Source organism: Notamacropus eugenii, chromosome 3 (genome assembly GCF_028372415.1).
Source record: "Notamacropus eugenii isolate mMacEug1 chromosome 3, mMacEug1.pri_v2, whole genome shotgun sequence".
Classification (NCBI taxonomy): domain Eukaryota; kingdom Metazoa; phylum Chordata; class Mammalia; order Diprotodontia; family Macropodidae; genus Notamacropus; species Notamacropus eugenii.
This window is the reverse complement of record NC_092874.1, coordinates 148,639,499-148,656,993: the sequence shown is the minus strand read 5'-3', so window position 1 is coordinate 148,656,993 and position 17,495 is coordinate 148,639,499. Positions and strand designations below refer to the sequence as shown.

Below are 17,495 nucleotides of genomic sequence, written 5' to 3'. Positions count from 1 at the left end.
CTTTCAATTCTGATATTCTATGTCTATGATTCTAAATAGATGTTATATTCAGGTCCACGTTAATAAGTATTCAGGGCTGGAGAAATAAAAGGGAAGCCATGTTCCTTGGAAAGTGAGAACAAGAGATAAAAATATTTGTCATTTGATGGAATTCATCACAAACACAAAGTGCCTATGCCAGCTTTTTATGTTCATGATATCATATCTTATAGCCAGAAGAGATTCAAAGGCATACAAAATTTTAGATGTGGATAAAGCTTTAGAGATCATCTAGTCCAAATCCATTATTTTACAGGTAAGAAAAGTAAGACCAAGAGAGGTGGAGTGAATTGTCCAAGGTCAGGATTCAGGAATTCATCTGAGCTAGTCCTCTGCCCACAGGCAAGTATGCTGTTACTCCCATTTCAAAGATGTGGCACCCGAGACCTAAAGAGCTTAAGTAACCTGCCCTAGTTGACATAACTTGGTCATTATTAAGGGGATTTGAATTCAACTCTTCTCCATTCCTAATGCATTCATCTTTCCAGTATGCCAACCTTCTTGGCAAAGTACTTATTAGGGAGGAAATGGAGGGACATTTTATGTAGAAATGATGCTCTTTAATCAATATGTTAGGCAGTGAGTTAGCAAATCATCCAATTTTTACAGTTTGTCCCTAAAGATTCCAGACAAGCATAATAATAACAGCTCACATTTGCACTGTCTTTTAGGATTTACAAGGTGCTCCTTTGAGGTAGGTATTATAAGTACTGTTTTCCCTATTTGATGAGTAAGAGGTTAAGTGACTTGCCCAGGATCACACACCTAGTAAGTGTCAGAGGAAAGTATTCTAATTCCAGGCCTAATGTTTTTTCCTGTCATATCACCCTGCCAATGATCAAAGGGTTCTCATCCTTAGCTATTAAATTCCTATCTTTGCATTACACTCTGAAAAACCATTTCTGTAGAACTTCTTTCCATGTCGTCTAAAAGCATCCAATGTTATTTTTTACTTCTTTCCACACAATATTCATTTACTAGCCAGAGGATTAAAGAAATTTAGGGAAAATAACACAAACAAAAATATCTTCTCATTGGGTTGTTCTATACAGAATTGTCTGAGCTCTAACTTTGTGTCCTCTCTCTTCCATATCAAGGACCCAACAATGTTGTTTCTCTTTAGCTCTTTCGTGAATAAACTTTGCAGAACTGGGAATTTTATTATTATTTCATTTTTACCTGCTTGGAATGCAACAAATCAAGAAATAATCATGTTAAAATTCAAATTAACAGGCACAATCTAAATATGACTGACCATTTTCCCCAATTTTTTAAACTTTTTCTATTTAAAGTTTTGAGTTCCAAATTCTATCCCTCCCTTCTTCCCCTTCTTTTTCCCTGAGAAAGTAAGCCATCAGGTACAGTTTACACATGTGCAAGGATATAAAGCATTTCCATATTAGTAATTTTGTACAAGAAGACTCAAATATAAAAAAAAATGAAGGAAAGAAAGTGAAAAATAGCATGCTTCAGTCTCTACTCAATCAATATCAATTCTTTCTCTGGAGTCAGAGAGCATGCTTAATCATTAGTACTTTGTGATTGTCTTCGATCATTGTATTGCTAAGAATAGCTAAGTCACTTGCAGTTCTTCATTGAACAATGTTGCTATTACTGTGTACAATGTTCTCCTGGTTCTGTTCACTTTACTATGTATCAGTTCATGTAAGTCCGGGTCTTTCTGAAGTCATCCTGCTTGTCATTTCTTATAGCACAATATTCCATCACAATTATAAGTGCAGCTTATTTAGCCATTCCCCAATTGATGGGTAGCCTTTTGATGTCCAGTTCTTAGACACCATATTAAAAACTGCTATAAATATTTTTGTACAAATAGGTCCTTTTCCCTTTTTTTATTTTTTTTTAATCTCTTTGGCTTATAGACCTAGAAGTGTTATTACTGGGTCAAAGGCTATGCGCAGCTTTCTAGCCCTTTTGGCATAGTTCCAAATTGCTCTCCAGAATGGTTAGATCAGTTCACAACTCCACCAACAGTACACTAGTGGACTTTGACCATTTTTTAAAGTATTGCACTATGTTTTCAGGAGTGTTTAAATTCCTGCCTCTTGAATAAAACCCTCTCCAAGTTGATTTTTACATGTTGACTTTACAAAAATCAAGTATCAACTCTCACGTTCAACCAAGAATTTTTTTTTAAGTACTGGAATGAATATACTCATTTACTAATGGAATGAGTGGCTTAATACATTCTCAGAGACAGCAACTTCACTGCAGTTAAATTTACATGTATTTACCACACCCATGAAAAAGTTGGGTTTTTGTTGTTTTGTTTTGAAGAAGCTTTGGCATAACAGAAACATGGTTACTAAACTGATTTTGGTCATCTACAATATGAAAGGAAAAAATTGCACCAGAAACCCAACCAAAGTTTTGGTGCCCTCTTGTGGACCGCCCCCCCCCCCACTGCCTATGAAAACTAGGGGATAGAAAATTGGTGTAACATAGGTACTTTCTATTCTCTCTTTTTTTTTTAATAGAAAGATTGAATAATCTGAAGATATTCATAGAGAAACACTTCAAGAGACTACAAATTAATAGCTTGTTGACACAAGATGGCACTGGACATGGAACCTCAGACACTTATTAGATAGATGACATTGGACAAGTCACTTAATCTCTATCAACTTCAGTTTTCCCCTCTATAAAATGGGGGTCATAATGGCAGTTATAACATAGGGGTTTTCTGAGGATGAAATAAGTAACTAAGTAAAGTACTTTGCCAACCTTAAAGCACTCTAAACATTCTATTATTGCTATTATCTTGCAACTGTTATCATTATTAGACTTCTCTGGTTCTCTGACTACATCTGATTGATATACACATATACATGTATATGTGTATGTTTACATCTATCCACGCATTATAATACTTACCAACTTTGGCTGATTGTTCAATGTCTTCTAGTCCCTTCTAACCAAATCCAGCTATTTCTCACCCTTTATTATGTCTTCTAGTCAAGTTTATCTTTTCTCTTTTCTGCACCTTCTCTTCTCTCCTTTAAGTCAATAATGAGTCACATTTATATAGTGTTTTGGGTTTTATAAAGTCCCTTCAAAGCCCCTTCTTCAAAGGGCCATTGGGAATAAGTATGATTACATTTCAGGATTTGAGGTAGGTAGTGCAAGTGTTATACCCATTTTACAGATGGGGAAACCAAGGCTTTGAGATGTGAAGTGATGCCCATAATCACACAGTTAGTAAGTGTATGAGAAGGGATTTGAACCCAGGTCTCCTGATTTCATATCTAATACTTCAGTATTACATACCGCCTCTCCATCAAAAGAGACAATAATCCTCTTAGTCAAACCAGCTCTTTACTGTTGGGGGAGAACTTGTTTGGCATGGTGTAGCACTCACTGGAGGTCAGCAGGCCCAGGTGCTTTCATCAGCTCATCTAGTAATAAGCCAGCTGCTTGACCACAAACAATTTACATAGACCCTTAACGCTTTATTTCTCTTTTTTTAAATGAGATGGGGTAGATTAGATGATATCAGGTCTCCTTTAGCTCTAAAAGTCTTCGATTCTACTCTCTGTAGAGCAAAATATAATTTCTCTACTTTTTAATGTCTTCCCATTTGAAATATGGAATATGTCCATAGTTCACATCTAAGAGTTACAAAATTCCTTTCTCACAAAAATCGTGATGTAGTTGTGCTGAGATGCCTGAAGTGTTAGAGGAGTCAAGTGACTTGTCCAGGATTATGTAGAAAGTGTGTCTATGAGCCAAGACTCAAAGTCCTGTCCTGTCTTCTCTCTTTCCCTGCTCCTTCTCTCCTTCTTTGTTTCATAATCTTCCACAGGTTACCCTTGATTTTTTTCCCATAGAAAGTGCTAAGGACTCAGAGAAACCCAGAAAAAAAAAATGAGCCAAACACAGAGGACTCACAATACCCCATAAATAGTCAATATATTTCTTTTCCCTCTCTGGTGAGCTGAAGTCATAACACCAGTGTCCGGACACCCCTTGAAAGGGGAAACAGCCTCAGTCCTTTCTCACATGCATGCCCCACTCTTATCCAATCTGTTGCTAAGTCTTGTGGATAATAGTGTCTTTTTCATTGCATGAAAAATTCCATAAGGGCAGCTTTCAGAGGTCCCTGTGCCCATGTAACTTACAGGTTAATACAATTATGCATATATAGAAATAACTGTGATGCATGTCTAGATAGGTAGATTATATAATTTAACAAAATTGCATATGAGGTCTGAAGAACAAAAGATCATTACTGGCTTTGAGGATCTGAGAAGGCTTTGTGGGGGAAGTAGAATTTGTCCTGACCTTTAAAGGATGCATAGGATTCCAGACATATGCATCAGAATGAGCAAAGACACTGAAAGACAAGAAAGCATTGATCTTTGATCTGTTCCCATATCTACATTCATCTATCAATACACATTTATTGAGCACTTTCTTTGCTGGTGGTTTGCTAGGCACTGAAGATGAAAGTACAACAGGGAGGAAGCTGTGCCCTCAGTAAATCTACTCGGTCTCTGTTAGGGCCTGAGACGGCAAGCAAATAATCAAAATATTGTAACTCCTTGCCCATCCTCCCTGGACCTTCCTGTGGCTGCAATGTTCACATGCACACCCCTCATCCCCAAGGAGGAAGTGGATTGAGAGTAGACCATGTCTTGAAATGAGTTGAAGACAGAGTAGGAGTAGACAGTTCAGCTTTCCTCTTGCCTGAAGGTAAAGTCCATGAAGTTAGCTTTTTAGGGAGCCTTAGAGACAATTGATTGGTAGCTCTTGATCCCTTGTCCACCTGGAGTGGAGAGCTCTTGATCCCTTGCCCACCAGGGAAAGATCAACTTCAGAGGGAAAAGACCTGAAAAATACAGCTTTTTTCCCCCCAAAGTGTGTAATTTTCATACTTGTAGGACAGTCAGGCACTAGTCCTGGGGAAGAGGGTCACCCTGAGCATCCATAGTAGGCAGTATCTTCCCAGATCCAACTTCCCACCTCATGTGCAGAGGGCTACATCAAAGCCAAGAATGAGTCTAGTTCTGCCTCCCTCACTCAGTCCCCTGGAGTTGTACAGTTCCAACTGGAACAAATTGAAATGACCCAAGAAAAAAAGGAAAATGACCATTTACTGTACTCGTGGGAATATTAACACTTACTAAAGATGCATGATGAGGTCTTTACTGTTTGTCCTGCTTTGTAGAAACCCGGGCCTCTTTCTGGCTTTTAGTCATTCCTTAACTAACAGTGAAGAAATCTGTATAGTTGGACACATGGACACGTCTTTCCGTATCACGCATAAATACATAAGTATGTTTTATCTTTAGGCTGTGAAATTTGAACCATACCATGACAGTGCTCTTGCCAGATTTCTGCTGAAACGTGGTTTGAGAGTAAGTATTCTTGCTTTGGTAACAGCAGGGACTTTTTAAAGGGACTGGCTTTTCTTTAAACAAGGCAGCAGCAAAGGGTAGTATACTACCACTTTAGATTTTAAAACCAGATTTCTTTTAACAAAGGCAGCATGATCTTGTATACTACTATTTTAGTACTATCTACTAGAACCTTCCTTGAAGTCAGAGATACCTGAGTTCAAGTCACAGATACTAGTTGGTGGCCACCACCGCGTCCTTTCCCCTCAGTGCTCTTAGACTATAAATGGCAGAGAATATGATAATCTACATTAGTAGAGGGAATTTCATCATCTGGGAGTTCCTTATACAGATGAATCCCTAATCCTTATCTCTTTCATTTACTGAGAAACCCCCAATGTCATTCATATTAACCGTCTTCAATTTTTTCCCCACTCTCAGAACAAAAGAATCGGTCACTTCTTGTTTTGGTTTCTGAGAAGCGAGATCGCTCAGTCCAGGCACTACCAGCAACGGTTTGCAGTGATACTCGAAGCCTATCTGAGAGGCTGCGGCATGGCCATGTTAGAGGATTTCACAAAACAGGTTCAAGTAATCCGGATGCTCCAAAAAGTCACGATTGATATTAAGTCACTGTCTGCCGAAAAGTACGATGTCACTTCCCAAGGTAGAGTTTCCATACTTTCATGTCTCTTCTCAGATATCCCAAGATGTGTCCTCTGTCCCCTTGCTCTGAAAAGTATAACTCTTCTTCCTAATACAGCTAAGAACAAAAACCCAAACCAAAAAAAAAAACTTTTACAGATTCTATCTGTGTAGAGGAGGAAGAGAAAAAGCAAAAATACTTCAAATTTTTGAGTTAAGATAATACCTATGAAATGGCTTTCAAAAGTGTTCTACAAACATAATCATTAAAATATAATCATTAAAAAGCAATTGTGGGCAAAGGGAACTTATGTTATTTCTTAGTTTTTCACATTTCCCCTACACTGAAACAGTCATTTATTTTCCTTCCTGCATACCCCAACTTTCAGTCTTTTTTTTTAAATAAAGGCTTGAGAATTTTTCTTAGTCTTTAGTTTCATAGACTAGTTCTATGTATTCAGAACTTCCATAGTCATTCTTGGATTCTTACTGAATATATTTGTGATAATCTCTCCTCCCCAAAAGAAGAAGAGGTACCCTTACTCTCACTCTAATTTTGGTTAAAAATTACTTAGTTACTGAAGAGCATCAATCCAATTTACAATGACTTTTCATCTAGCTGATACCCAGGTACTGACTTTGGATTAATTTCTTTAAGTGCTAAAAGCAAACAAAAACAACTCTTTAGCATTTTGAAGCTATCCCATATTCTCTAACCCACGCCTCCGCCCACCACAATTTCCTCTTTTTTAAAGTGTTTGTAGCACCCCCGCAAGTTTGCATTTTATATAGTCCTATCTGTTTTCCTATCAGTTCTTACTCTCCCCACTACCTTATCCCCTACCTTCCTCCCACTCATACGTCTCAACCACCAAGCAGAAGAAAAGTTGCAGTACTCATCTTTTATCCTTCTTCCTTCACTGTGATTTAATCTGTACGTAGACTTTTGTGGCTAGAGGCAGGGGATTTAATAGAGAGCTGGCTTTGGAGGCATGAAAACCTGGGTTCAAACTCCATCTCTGGCACATACTAGCTGTGCAATCCTGGGCAATTCTTAATGCAGGACCCAACCTCTGAATGCCTTAGAAAATAATTCTTAAAAACTATAAAAAAAAATTCAGGCTCCAACATGAATGGTGGAAAGAATTTCCTTTTCACCTGGGAGTTCCCTATACCAATGAAATGTGGTATAGACCCATTCAAATGTAAGTTCCTTGAGGATAGACACCAAGTTTAATCTTCTTTACATTCACAATGTTTAACACGGGGACTGGCACAGAGTAAGTCCTTAATAAATGCTTGTTGACTTGACTTGTTGAAATTGCAGGTTCAGTCCTTTATTCCTATAGACCTATATATGTGCTTACCTGAATGTGTACTCTGACTGTAAAAATATTTTGTGCTTTTCCTCCACCCTCACTTAAAAAGCAAATTCTCACAACCATTTTATTTTCTCTTCTCCTTTGTCCCCTTCAAGATCAGAATAGGTCCTTTTTTTTTTCTATTTTTCTACCATGTTCCCACCACCTTTTAGTTCTGAAGTTGACTTTTTTGAACCAAAGTATATTACTTTACATTTATCCCTATTGAATTTCATATTAATAGATTAATCCCAATGCTGTAGGCAGTCCACATCTTTTTGGACCCCCTTCTTTCCATCCTTCTTAGCTTTGAGTCATCTGAAAATCTGATAATCATTTGTTCCATCCTTTACCCAAATACACAAAGTAAGCTTAGTAAATTTTTTTTATGATGTTGATCAATGGTAATGTTGACGAATTCTTGATGGTTTCTTATGTGTCTACTGCAGTTATCTCACAACTTAAGCAAAAGCTTGAAAACCTTCAGAATTCTAATCTTCCAAAAAACTTTAGAGTACCCTATGATCCTGGCCTGAGAGCAGGAACACTTGTGGTAAGTCTGGAGTCTTTCATTTTGAAGCTGTCTGTGTTATGTCTGTTAAGGTCCGTCAGTTGGGATGGCTGATATGTATATGAGGAAAGGAATGGAAAAGGGTGAGGGTGTTCACTTCCTTTAATCTATATTTTAATCATTGGTCAAAGAGAAGCATTGGTCTTTATACATACTATAGGTGTAGGATCATGTAACCATTTTTTACATGCATACAATTTAAAATTGTATAGAAGTTTACAATCCTCCAGGGAAGACTTACTCTAGAATCTAATCCCGTCTTGCAAGTGACCTTGGGTTCTTAAGGGCCAGGCTAGTAGAATGCAAGGAACCACAATCCAAATTAGAATGGCTTGGAAAAAACAGATTTAGCTAGACTGTATCTATCACCTGAGGACCAGCCTAGCTAAAGACAGAGAGGTTATCCCTAGAAAGTTGGCCACTGGGTGATAAATTCTTTCAGCCACAGAAACTGGTGAATACCTCCTGAGAAGGTAAAAGCATAGAGATATACATTGGAATGGGGAAGCACCCACACTGTTGAAATCACAGATCCTTGAAGGACTATTGTCTGACAGCAATTAGGACCCAGCTGAGGCTATGCAGCATAAATTTATAGTGGGTCCAATCAGAACAGTTCTGTAATTTTCTTTATATGTAAGTAAATATAAAATTGGGATGGGAGTAGAGAGTACTTGTATTACACAAGTTTTTATAAGAAAAATGTTTTGTAAACTTTAGAGTGATACATAAATGAGTTCATATTATTAATCACCTATTTTATGCCTAAAGTATTGTTATTTCAGCTTGGTAGCAGATAGATCGTATTTGAAATTCTGCCTGACACTGGTTGTGTGGCAAGTCACTAGACCACTCAGTGTCCCAGGTGACACTCAAAAGACTGTAAGATGCTGAGCAGGTGTACAGTTGCATTGGTAGAAGGAGTTTCCTCACCAGGAATTCTCTAAAACCAATGAAATCAACAGGTCTGGTCTTCCCCTTCTTTCCTACCAGAGAAAAAAGAAATCAGCTTTGTATCTTTTGCAAACTCCTGCAGATGTGACTCCCTTATGTGAAAAGGCGGAGAAACATGTCATTTTCACATATAACATTTTCATATATTCACAGTAAGAGTTCAGTTGAAATTTCCTGCCACAGTACTATCAAAGGACAGTGTGGCATCTGCATGTAGAAAGACATGAACATTAAAAATGAGTTAAAAACAAAAAATTAAATTTCCTTTCAAATTATTAGCTCTCCTTTTGCTCAGACCCAATTTTTTGAGGATCACAAAGACAGAATTTTGGAGTCAGAAAGGGACTTCAGTGGCCACTGGGTCCAGCCCATATTCCCCAAGGAATCTTTATTGGAACATGGTTGACAAGTGGTCATCCAAGTTTTGTTTAAAATCCTTCAAGGAGAAAAAAGCTCATCATCTGCAGAGTAACCCATTTCAATTTCGGACAGCTCTATTGTTAAATTTGTCCTTGCATCAAACCCATATGCTTGTATTTGTGTTTTGTTTTGTTTTATCTACTGGTCCTAGTGTTGCCATCTAGGTCCAAGTAGAATGAGTTTGATCTTTTTATCAGACAGCCCTTCAAATATTAGAAAAGAATTATGTCCCCCTCCCCAACCCTACCACACCCTGAGTCTTCTCCAAACTAAACATTCCCATTTCCTTCCACCAGTCTGAAAACATGCCATATGAATATAACATGAGTTTGAGCCCCTTTCCCATCCTGGTTACCCTTCCTACACTCTTCAGGTTACCATTGCTCTTCTTAAACTGGCATGCCCAGAGCTGAACATAATAATCTAAATATGTTCTCCCCATGGCAGACTTCCTCCTTATTCCTGGAAACCATGCCTCTCTCAGTGCAGTTGAAGATCATGTTGGCTGTTTTTGTATGCCAGAACACATTGCTGATATAATTGAATTTGCAGTCTACTAAAGCCCCTGGGTCATTTCCAGACAAATGACTATCTAACCCTGTCTCATCTGTCTTAGACTTACGATGCTAATTTTCAAAACTGTATAAGATTTTACATATATATCTACTACTGAATTGCATCTTAATAGATTCATCCCAGTGCTCTAGCCTATCAAGATCATTGTGGATCCTTACTCTATTATCTAGGAATTTAGCTGTCCTTCCTAGCTTTACATCCTCTGCAGATTTGATAAGCATTCTATCTATGTCCTTTTTCAAGTTGTTGATAGACATGTTAAGTATCATCAAGCCAAGCACCAAAATACTTATTTTGTTATTGTTGCTTTGTTTACTGGTAGCAATAATAGTTAATAATAATTTAATCTTTATTAAAAATCAGACAACCTCATTCACAACATTAGGTAGCAATTTGAATGGCAGAAGAGGGGTATAAGAAGTCATGGCTAATTGAGGAATTCTTTGCATGGGAAACAGGGACTATGTGAAGGCATCTAACAATGATGGAGAAGGTCAGTAGTCTGTCAAGAATAAAGTGCTACTTTTTTCATGGACAAATGTATCTTCTAAGGGGGTTGTTTTCATGCTGGAAGAATAGACTATGAATATGGCAGTTTTGTCTCTGTGTCCTTTCTGAGTCATAGGCTTGCAAAGTGAAGAATTCCTCTCATACCCATAGAAATGGGAAGCCAAGAGACTGTTGGAGACCGTCTATGGAATCTATAAGAATCCCTGTCATCCCCATCAGCCTCTAGCAGAAAGACCTTAGGATCCCTTGCAAACTTTTGAGATAAAATAACTTTGGATCTTGAGATAAAATATCAGTGGAAAAACAAACTGTTCAATGGTAGGAATCATAAGTGTAAAGATGGCAGATGCCAATAGCAACATGAGAGATCCTCTAGGAAGTGTGAAAGAAGAGCAAAAGCATTTGGTCTAGTCCAGAGCCCCTAAAATGTCCTCAAACCATTGAAGGGAGAAGGAAAAAGATATTTTAAGAAAAGAAAAAAATAGAGTGGAGAAATCATTAGAGAAATTGGAGGTAAATGTTTCATTTGTGAATTTCATCAAAAATTTCACAACCATTCGATTTTTTCCGACTCTGGAATAATATGCCAAAGTCAGTGAAACACAATAAAAATCATGTAGTCAGCTTCAGTGTATGATGAGTTATCAATGTAGATAAATGATCTGAAGAAGATAAGGTGAGAGTAGAAATAAAATGAGTGCATATTTTTCCCTCTTATGCAAGAAATACGAAATTAAGGGACTACCAAAGTGGTTTTGTTTAGTGCTTAAAACAATTTGATTGTTGAAGTGGACATCAGTAATCATTTCCACAGTAAGCGCCCCTTCATTTCAATTACTAATGCCAAAGAAAATCTCTGGTCAGTGTTCCTACTAATGATCACAAATCCTGAGTGCTTAGAGACCAAATCAGTGAGATTTAACTGTAAAACTTTAATGTTAAAAATTTTTCTTGACTTGCCTGTTTGCTGTCCTTGTTAATCTGTTATAAAGGCAGTGTGGTGTAATAGAATCTGCTGGAGTTTAGAGAGACCAGCATTTGAATTCTTCTAGCTGTATGAGCAAGGGCAAATACTTCAAACCAGCAAGCAAGGAACAAGTGTTTATTAAGCACTCATTGGATCTCAGGGATGGAGCAAAGCAAAATCAACCCTGCCCTCAAGAAGCTTATGTTCTTATAAGGGAGACAACAAACACATAAATAGCTACTTATAAGATACATACAAAACAGATGGAAGATAACCTTGGAGAGATAAGCAGAATTGCTTGGGACACTGGGAAAGGAAGCCTGATGTTTGAGCTGAGCCTTAAAGAAAGCTAAGGATATCGAGCTATAAACCTCAGCTTCTTCATGTGCAAAATGAAAAAAAAAAAAAACATCTATAGTACTTATATCATAGGGTCATTGTGAGGATCTCATGATCAGGTAGGTGGTACAGTGGGTAGAGCACTGGACCTGGAGTCAGAAAGATCAGAGTTCAAATTTGGCCTCAGACACTTATTAGCTGTGTGACTTTGAGCAAGTCAAATCCTCTTTTTGCCTCAGTTTTTTCAACTGTAAAATGGGCATTATAATAGCCCCTACCTACCTACTATGGTTGTTGTGAGGATCAAATGAGGTAGTGCTTCTCGTAGTATCTGGCACAAACCAGGTTCTTAATAAATGTTTGTTTCCTTCTTTCTTATCTATGTAAAACTTAAAAGTAGCAGTTAGTTATCATTGGCTGTCTCTTCTCAGATGCAGTCTTTTCTTCAAGAGTTCTATCTGAAAGTGACCAAAAACCTGCAAATTAGCATGGATATTTGTAGGGATTATCTTTAATAAGAAAAAAAAAAGGATTTGAAGGTATAGAGAGACCACACATTGTGTCTATATTCCATGTGTCCATTCTGTGTATAGAAAATGTGAACTCTTCCTTACAGATTGAAAAATGCAAAGTAATGGCATCCAAGAAGAAACCCTTATGGCTTGAATTTAAATGTGCTGATCCCACAGCCTTGTCCAATGAAACAATAGGAATTATCTTCAAACACGGAGATGATTTGCGTCAAGACATGCTTATTTTACAAGTAAGCTAATATTTAGATTATTGATGTTTGGTTATTTTACATGTATTGTGGGGGGAAGGGGGGAAGGCTCAAACACTAGCAAGTTCAAGTACAGACCATGACTCGGTGACTGAGTATTGAGGAGTTTTCATGTTGCTATTGACTTGTAAACTATGCCATGAGGCTCATGGCCTTCTCAGGACGCAGTTCAGTAAGGGATTTTATTTATAGGAGGGGTTTGTTTCTCAACTAGAATCCATAAATAATGAATCACATCAACCTCTCCATACCCCTGTACCAATTTTTATACCCCAAGTTCATGAAGCATGGAGATATAGTTTAAACACACATGCATTTCTCCTAACACCCACCCTCAACTATATAGCTACTGCACTTTCATCTGGGTTCAAGCACGTGTACACCAACAGTTTCTCCCCCACTAATGATATTCATCTTTTTTACCCACACAGAGAGAGAAAGAGAGAGAGTCAGAGGGAGGGAGAGAAAGAGAGAGACAGAGAGAGACAGAGAGACAGAGACAGAGAGAGAAAATATGAAGCTTTTAAAAAGTCAGTGGGCTGATAAATGAAAGAGAGAAAAATGGGCGAGTTGGAGGTGACTAATTAGGCAGGTGAAAGAGGAAACAGAAGGATAATAAGGAAGATGACTAGTCAGTGACGTTGTCCGAAGACGCCATTTATTTTTGAAGGTATCATGAGAACTGTCCTGAACATTTCTATTTCAATGCACACACCCTCAAAGTTTTGAAGATTTATTAAATCTAAAAACAATAGAATCTTTTGAACCCTTTGAAGAATAACAAAAAACACATGGTTGTTATTATTACTCCAGTTAATACTTTTAAAATTGAAATTAAAAATGAACAAAGTATATATTTATCCAATGTGTTGGATATGCAGATGCAACTTAGTAAATTGGAGAGGGAGAGAGCCTCAAAGACAAAAAGACCTGGGTTCAAGTGTTACCTCTGATTCTGGTGATCCACAGCAAATCACTTAAACTCTCAGTACCTAGACAACCCACTAAGATTATAAATTACCAATCTACATTGGTAGAGAGGGTTTAATTCTATAAACAGAAGTTCTCAAAATGTGATCCTGGAATTTTGGGGGTCCCTAAGATTCTTTCAGAGAGCTCAAGAGGTTTTTCATAACTATTTTCATCATAATACTAAGATGTTTTAATTTTTAATACAGTACATTTTGATTGATATAACCCACACAAACAAAAGTTCTTTGGGAAAATCCTCAATAATTTTTTAAGAGTGTAAAGAAGTCCTGAGTCCAAAAAGTCTGAGAACCACTGCCCTAGACTAAGAAAATCATGGGTTTCAACAACAATAGAAAACTGTTGGTTTCTTTGGTTATCCAGACTATGAATGTCTCGCTATTTAGAATTAAATACCAATCATAGTTGTCATTTTTTTTACAACAATGTTGTTACCACTTCTTAAGGATTGGACAGAACAAGAAGAGGGCATTTTACATGGATAAAAAAGGAATAAGTTCCAGGACTTTCAAAAATAACAAACAGAATTTCAGCCAGGCTCTTCCCCAAGGTTTATTTCAGATTACATACCAAATTATATACTTGATGATAAATAATTTAGAAAGATTTGACCTTAAGTACAATGCAGCAGGTTACTATGTTCTTCCCGTCATACGTCAAGTTTAACAATGTGATTTTTAAAAAAGGGAGAGACAACACAAATAAGCATATATTGTATAACACGTTGTGTTTTCATGTCTAGATTCTTCGAATTATGGGATCTATTTGGGAAGCAGAGTCTTTGGACTTGTGCCTACAGCCATATGGTTGCATTTCAACTGGAGACAAAATAGGTATGAAGAGCCTTCAGGAAATAAACCCACCATTCAGTATTTTTCAAGTTATGACATAGAAACTTAATAATAGGGCTCAGAAAATAGGGTAAGACAGTATTTATTTATGAGACCAGGAAGAAAATATAACCTGGTTAATTGATTTGATTTCATTTGATATGGATGTATTAAACATGTTTGAAGAAAACATGAAATGTTCCAAAACCTTGTGACCCCAAATGGAAGTAATTTAGTAAAACTTTTCCCTCCTTTTTTAACTCCACCCCACTCAAACTTCTACTCAACTTCTACTGAAAATTAAAATTCTCTCTCTCTTAATGTTTAAAAACACCAGAAAAGATCTGCCACTTATTATAGTGACCTCACGTTCAGATTATCAGAGTTATTACTCTCTGCTTTTATGTACTTTTGGAGGCATCTTAAAGAAAACTTTTCAAGTCCAATATATTGTATTTTTAGTCTAACTTTATAGCCACCCCATTTAGTGCATGAAGGAATGAGTTTTCAATCAGTCTTTATTATGCACATACTATTGATAGAATTTTGAAGAGGACACCAACTGTGCAGTGCTGGCTATTGCCCCTGGAAGTGAATAACTCTCTCTAAGTTAGCCAAGAAGCTAGTAATCAGTGGAGAAAGCAGCATTGGAAGCTGGCCTCTTGGGTATTTGCAATGCATCACATAGAGGTTAATGCAATCCAGGCAGTCAGGATGTTGTCCATGGGATATGTCAGATCCTAGGAGTAAGAGACTCAGATGCAGATTGCTGAGAAACCAGAGACTGTGCATCTAGAGCCTTGGGCTATGGATCCCTGGTGAGTTCGGAAATATTAAATCAAGGCTAAACTGGTGCTATGAACCCTGAAATTGAATGCATGATGAAACCCAGGGAATGGTCTATGGAACTCAGCAGGAAACTGCGATGATAAAACTCTGACAAATCAGCTAAAACCTGATTGATTATAGGGTCACAAATTTAGAACTAGAAAGGACCTTAGAAGCCAACAAGTCCAACCCACCCCTTTCAGTTTACAAATGAGCAAACCGAGACCTAGAGGGTTTAAGCAACTTATCACACCAGTGTCACACAGCTGATAAGTATCTGTTGGAAGCTTTGAACCCAGGGCTTCCTGCCCCCCAAGTCTGACATACTTTCTACTATGCCACATTGCCTCCTCCTGGCAGGAGTAGATTACAACATTTCTGAGAGCTTTCGGGAGGCATAAGCATGTTCTAAACTGGAACATGAGAAAGTTTGTAAAGAAGTTCATATGAACTGTGTTTAGAGCACTGCGCTAAGTAGTAGAGGAGAAATGGTACAAAATCCAGATCAGACGTGGATCTTGCCCTCATGGAGCTTATAAGGAAAACAAAAGCAAAGTGTATGTCAAATCTAAGGGCTTTGGGAGTAGGAGAAGAAGATTATTACTAAGTAGGAAGAAAAACAGAGAAGGCTTCCTAGAGGAGGAGGTAACATTCGAGTCAAGCTTTAAAGTCTGACTAGGAATTCATCAGGAAGCATGGGAGCAGCAAAGGCAAACAGAAGCCCAGAGCCAGGGGAACCTGAGGTGGGCACAAAGGATAAGAAGCCACCTAGATGGAAGGGAGATTGTGTAAGAAGCAATAGTAGGAAATAAGTCTGGAAAACTAGGACCATCCCAGATTGTGGAGCTGAGGGTGAAATGACCAAATTTATACCTGAAAAGCATAAATCTGGCAGCAACATGAAGGATAGTCTAGAGAAGAGAGAGCCTAGAGTTAGGAGCAGCAAGATTTGTTTGGATGCTATTACAACAGTCCAAGCAGGTGGTATCAAAGTTCTCTACTAGAGCGGCAGCAGTGGGAATACAAAGGTTGGGGTAGACAACAACAACAACAACAATAAATGATGATGATGTTAATAAGAGCCAACATTTCTATGGGGCTTTAAGTTTCACAAAGTGTATTCATAATTTCATTTGAACTTCACAATAACCCTGCAAAGTAGCTGTTATCATATCAGTTTTATACATGAGGAAACTGAGACTCAGAAAAATGAAGTGACACATATAGGAAGCATGAAATGGGGTTTGACACTCCTATTCTAGCTGGAAGTCTGAAAACACTACCTTTTACAATGGTAGAACTGACAAAAGTTGAATTGACAGGTTTTTCCAAGTGACTGGATATGAGAGATGAGGGAGAGGAGATAGTCAAAGACACCATCAAGGTTTTAAACATGGCACACAGGGTAAATGATGATATCCCTAACTGAAATAGTGAAACCAGAAGGAAGAGCAGTTTTATCAAGAAAAGTAAAGCTGGCTTTGAACCTTCGCATGAGGTCTGGTGAGCCCTCAGGGTAAAGCAGATGGAGGATTCAGGACCTGGAAAATCTGGAAAAGTAATTCCATTTTCAAAAAGGTTTAAAAGTCATCTCAATAGAAATGAGGTAATATTTGAAGCCATGGGAGTGAGGGAGATGACTGAGGAAAGAGTATGGAGTAAGAAGTCTCAGGGTTCTGATTTGAAAATAGAATAAAGTGTTCTTCCCTTTGACTGTAATTTTAAAGAAAGGAGAAGGAAAATGTCCGTTGGCCTAAAGAGGAAGGATGTCCTCCCCATGCCAGGAAAGATGAATTTTACTTCTCACCATTCACAAATAGAACATTCTACTCAATGTATACTCTTTATTCAGAGATCTTGTAACAAAGTCCTTCACAATTTCCTTCCTATTCTTCTAAAAAAAAATAGAAAAGAAAACCACAAAACACTGTGAACTTAAGGACTTGGCAAATAACCCTGAAGCAAAGTATCATTGATATCATAGAGTACTGAATTTGACATTGGACAGCTAAGTGTGAATCTTGGCTCTGTCATTTACCAGTTAAGTAAATCAGTTAACCTTTCTGAGCATCAATTTCTACCTTTATAAAATGAAGACTATTTATATAACTTACTTCTTTTGGTAGTTGTAAGGATCAAGAGGAAAGAAATAAGCATTTATTGGACATCTATTTGGTGTGACACACTGTTAAACCCTTTACAAACATCTCATTTGATCCTCCAAACAACCCTGGGAAGTAGGTACTATCACTATTTTTATTTTACAGAGGAGGAAACTGAGGCAAACAGTGGTTGATTGACTTACCCAGGGTCATATAGCTATTAAG

At 37.6% G+C, this 17,495-nt stretch overlaps 1 protein-coding gene across 1 annotated transcript in view; it reads left to right on the top strand.

Moving 5' to 3' along the window:
• Positions 1–17,495, top strand: part of PIK3CG (phosphatidylinositol-4,5-bisphosphate 3-kinase catalytic subunit gamma) — a 46,658-nt gene that overhangs the window by 5,590 nt on the left and 23,573 nt on the right. The window contains exons 3-7 of the mRNA XM_072653073.1: positions 5,352–5,417; positions 5,838–6,063; positions 7,852–7,955; positions 12,356–12,502; positions 14,253–14,343. Of these exons, the coding sequence (XP_072509174.1) occupies positions 5,352–5,417; positions 5,838–6,063; positions 7,852–7,955; positions 12,356–12,502; positions 14,253–14,343 (634 nt within the window). The remainder of the gene's footprint in view (positions 1–5,351; positions 5,418–5,837; positions 6,064–7,851; positions 7,956–12,355; positions 12,503–14,252; positions 14,344–17,495) is intronic.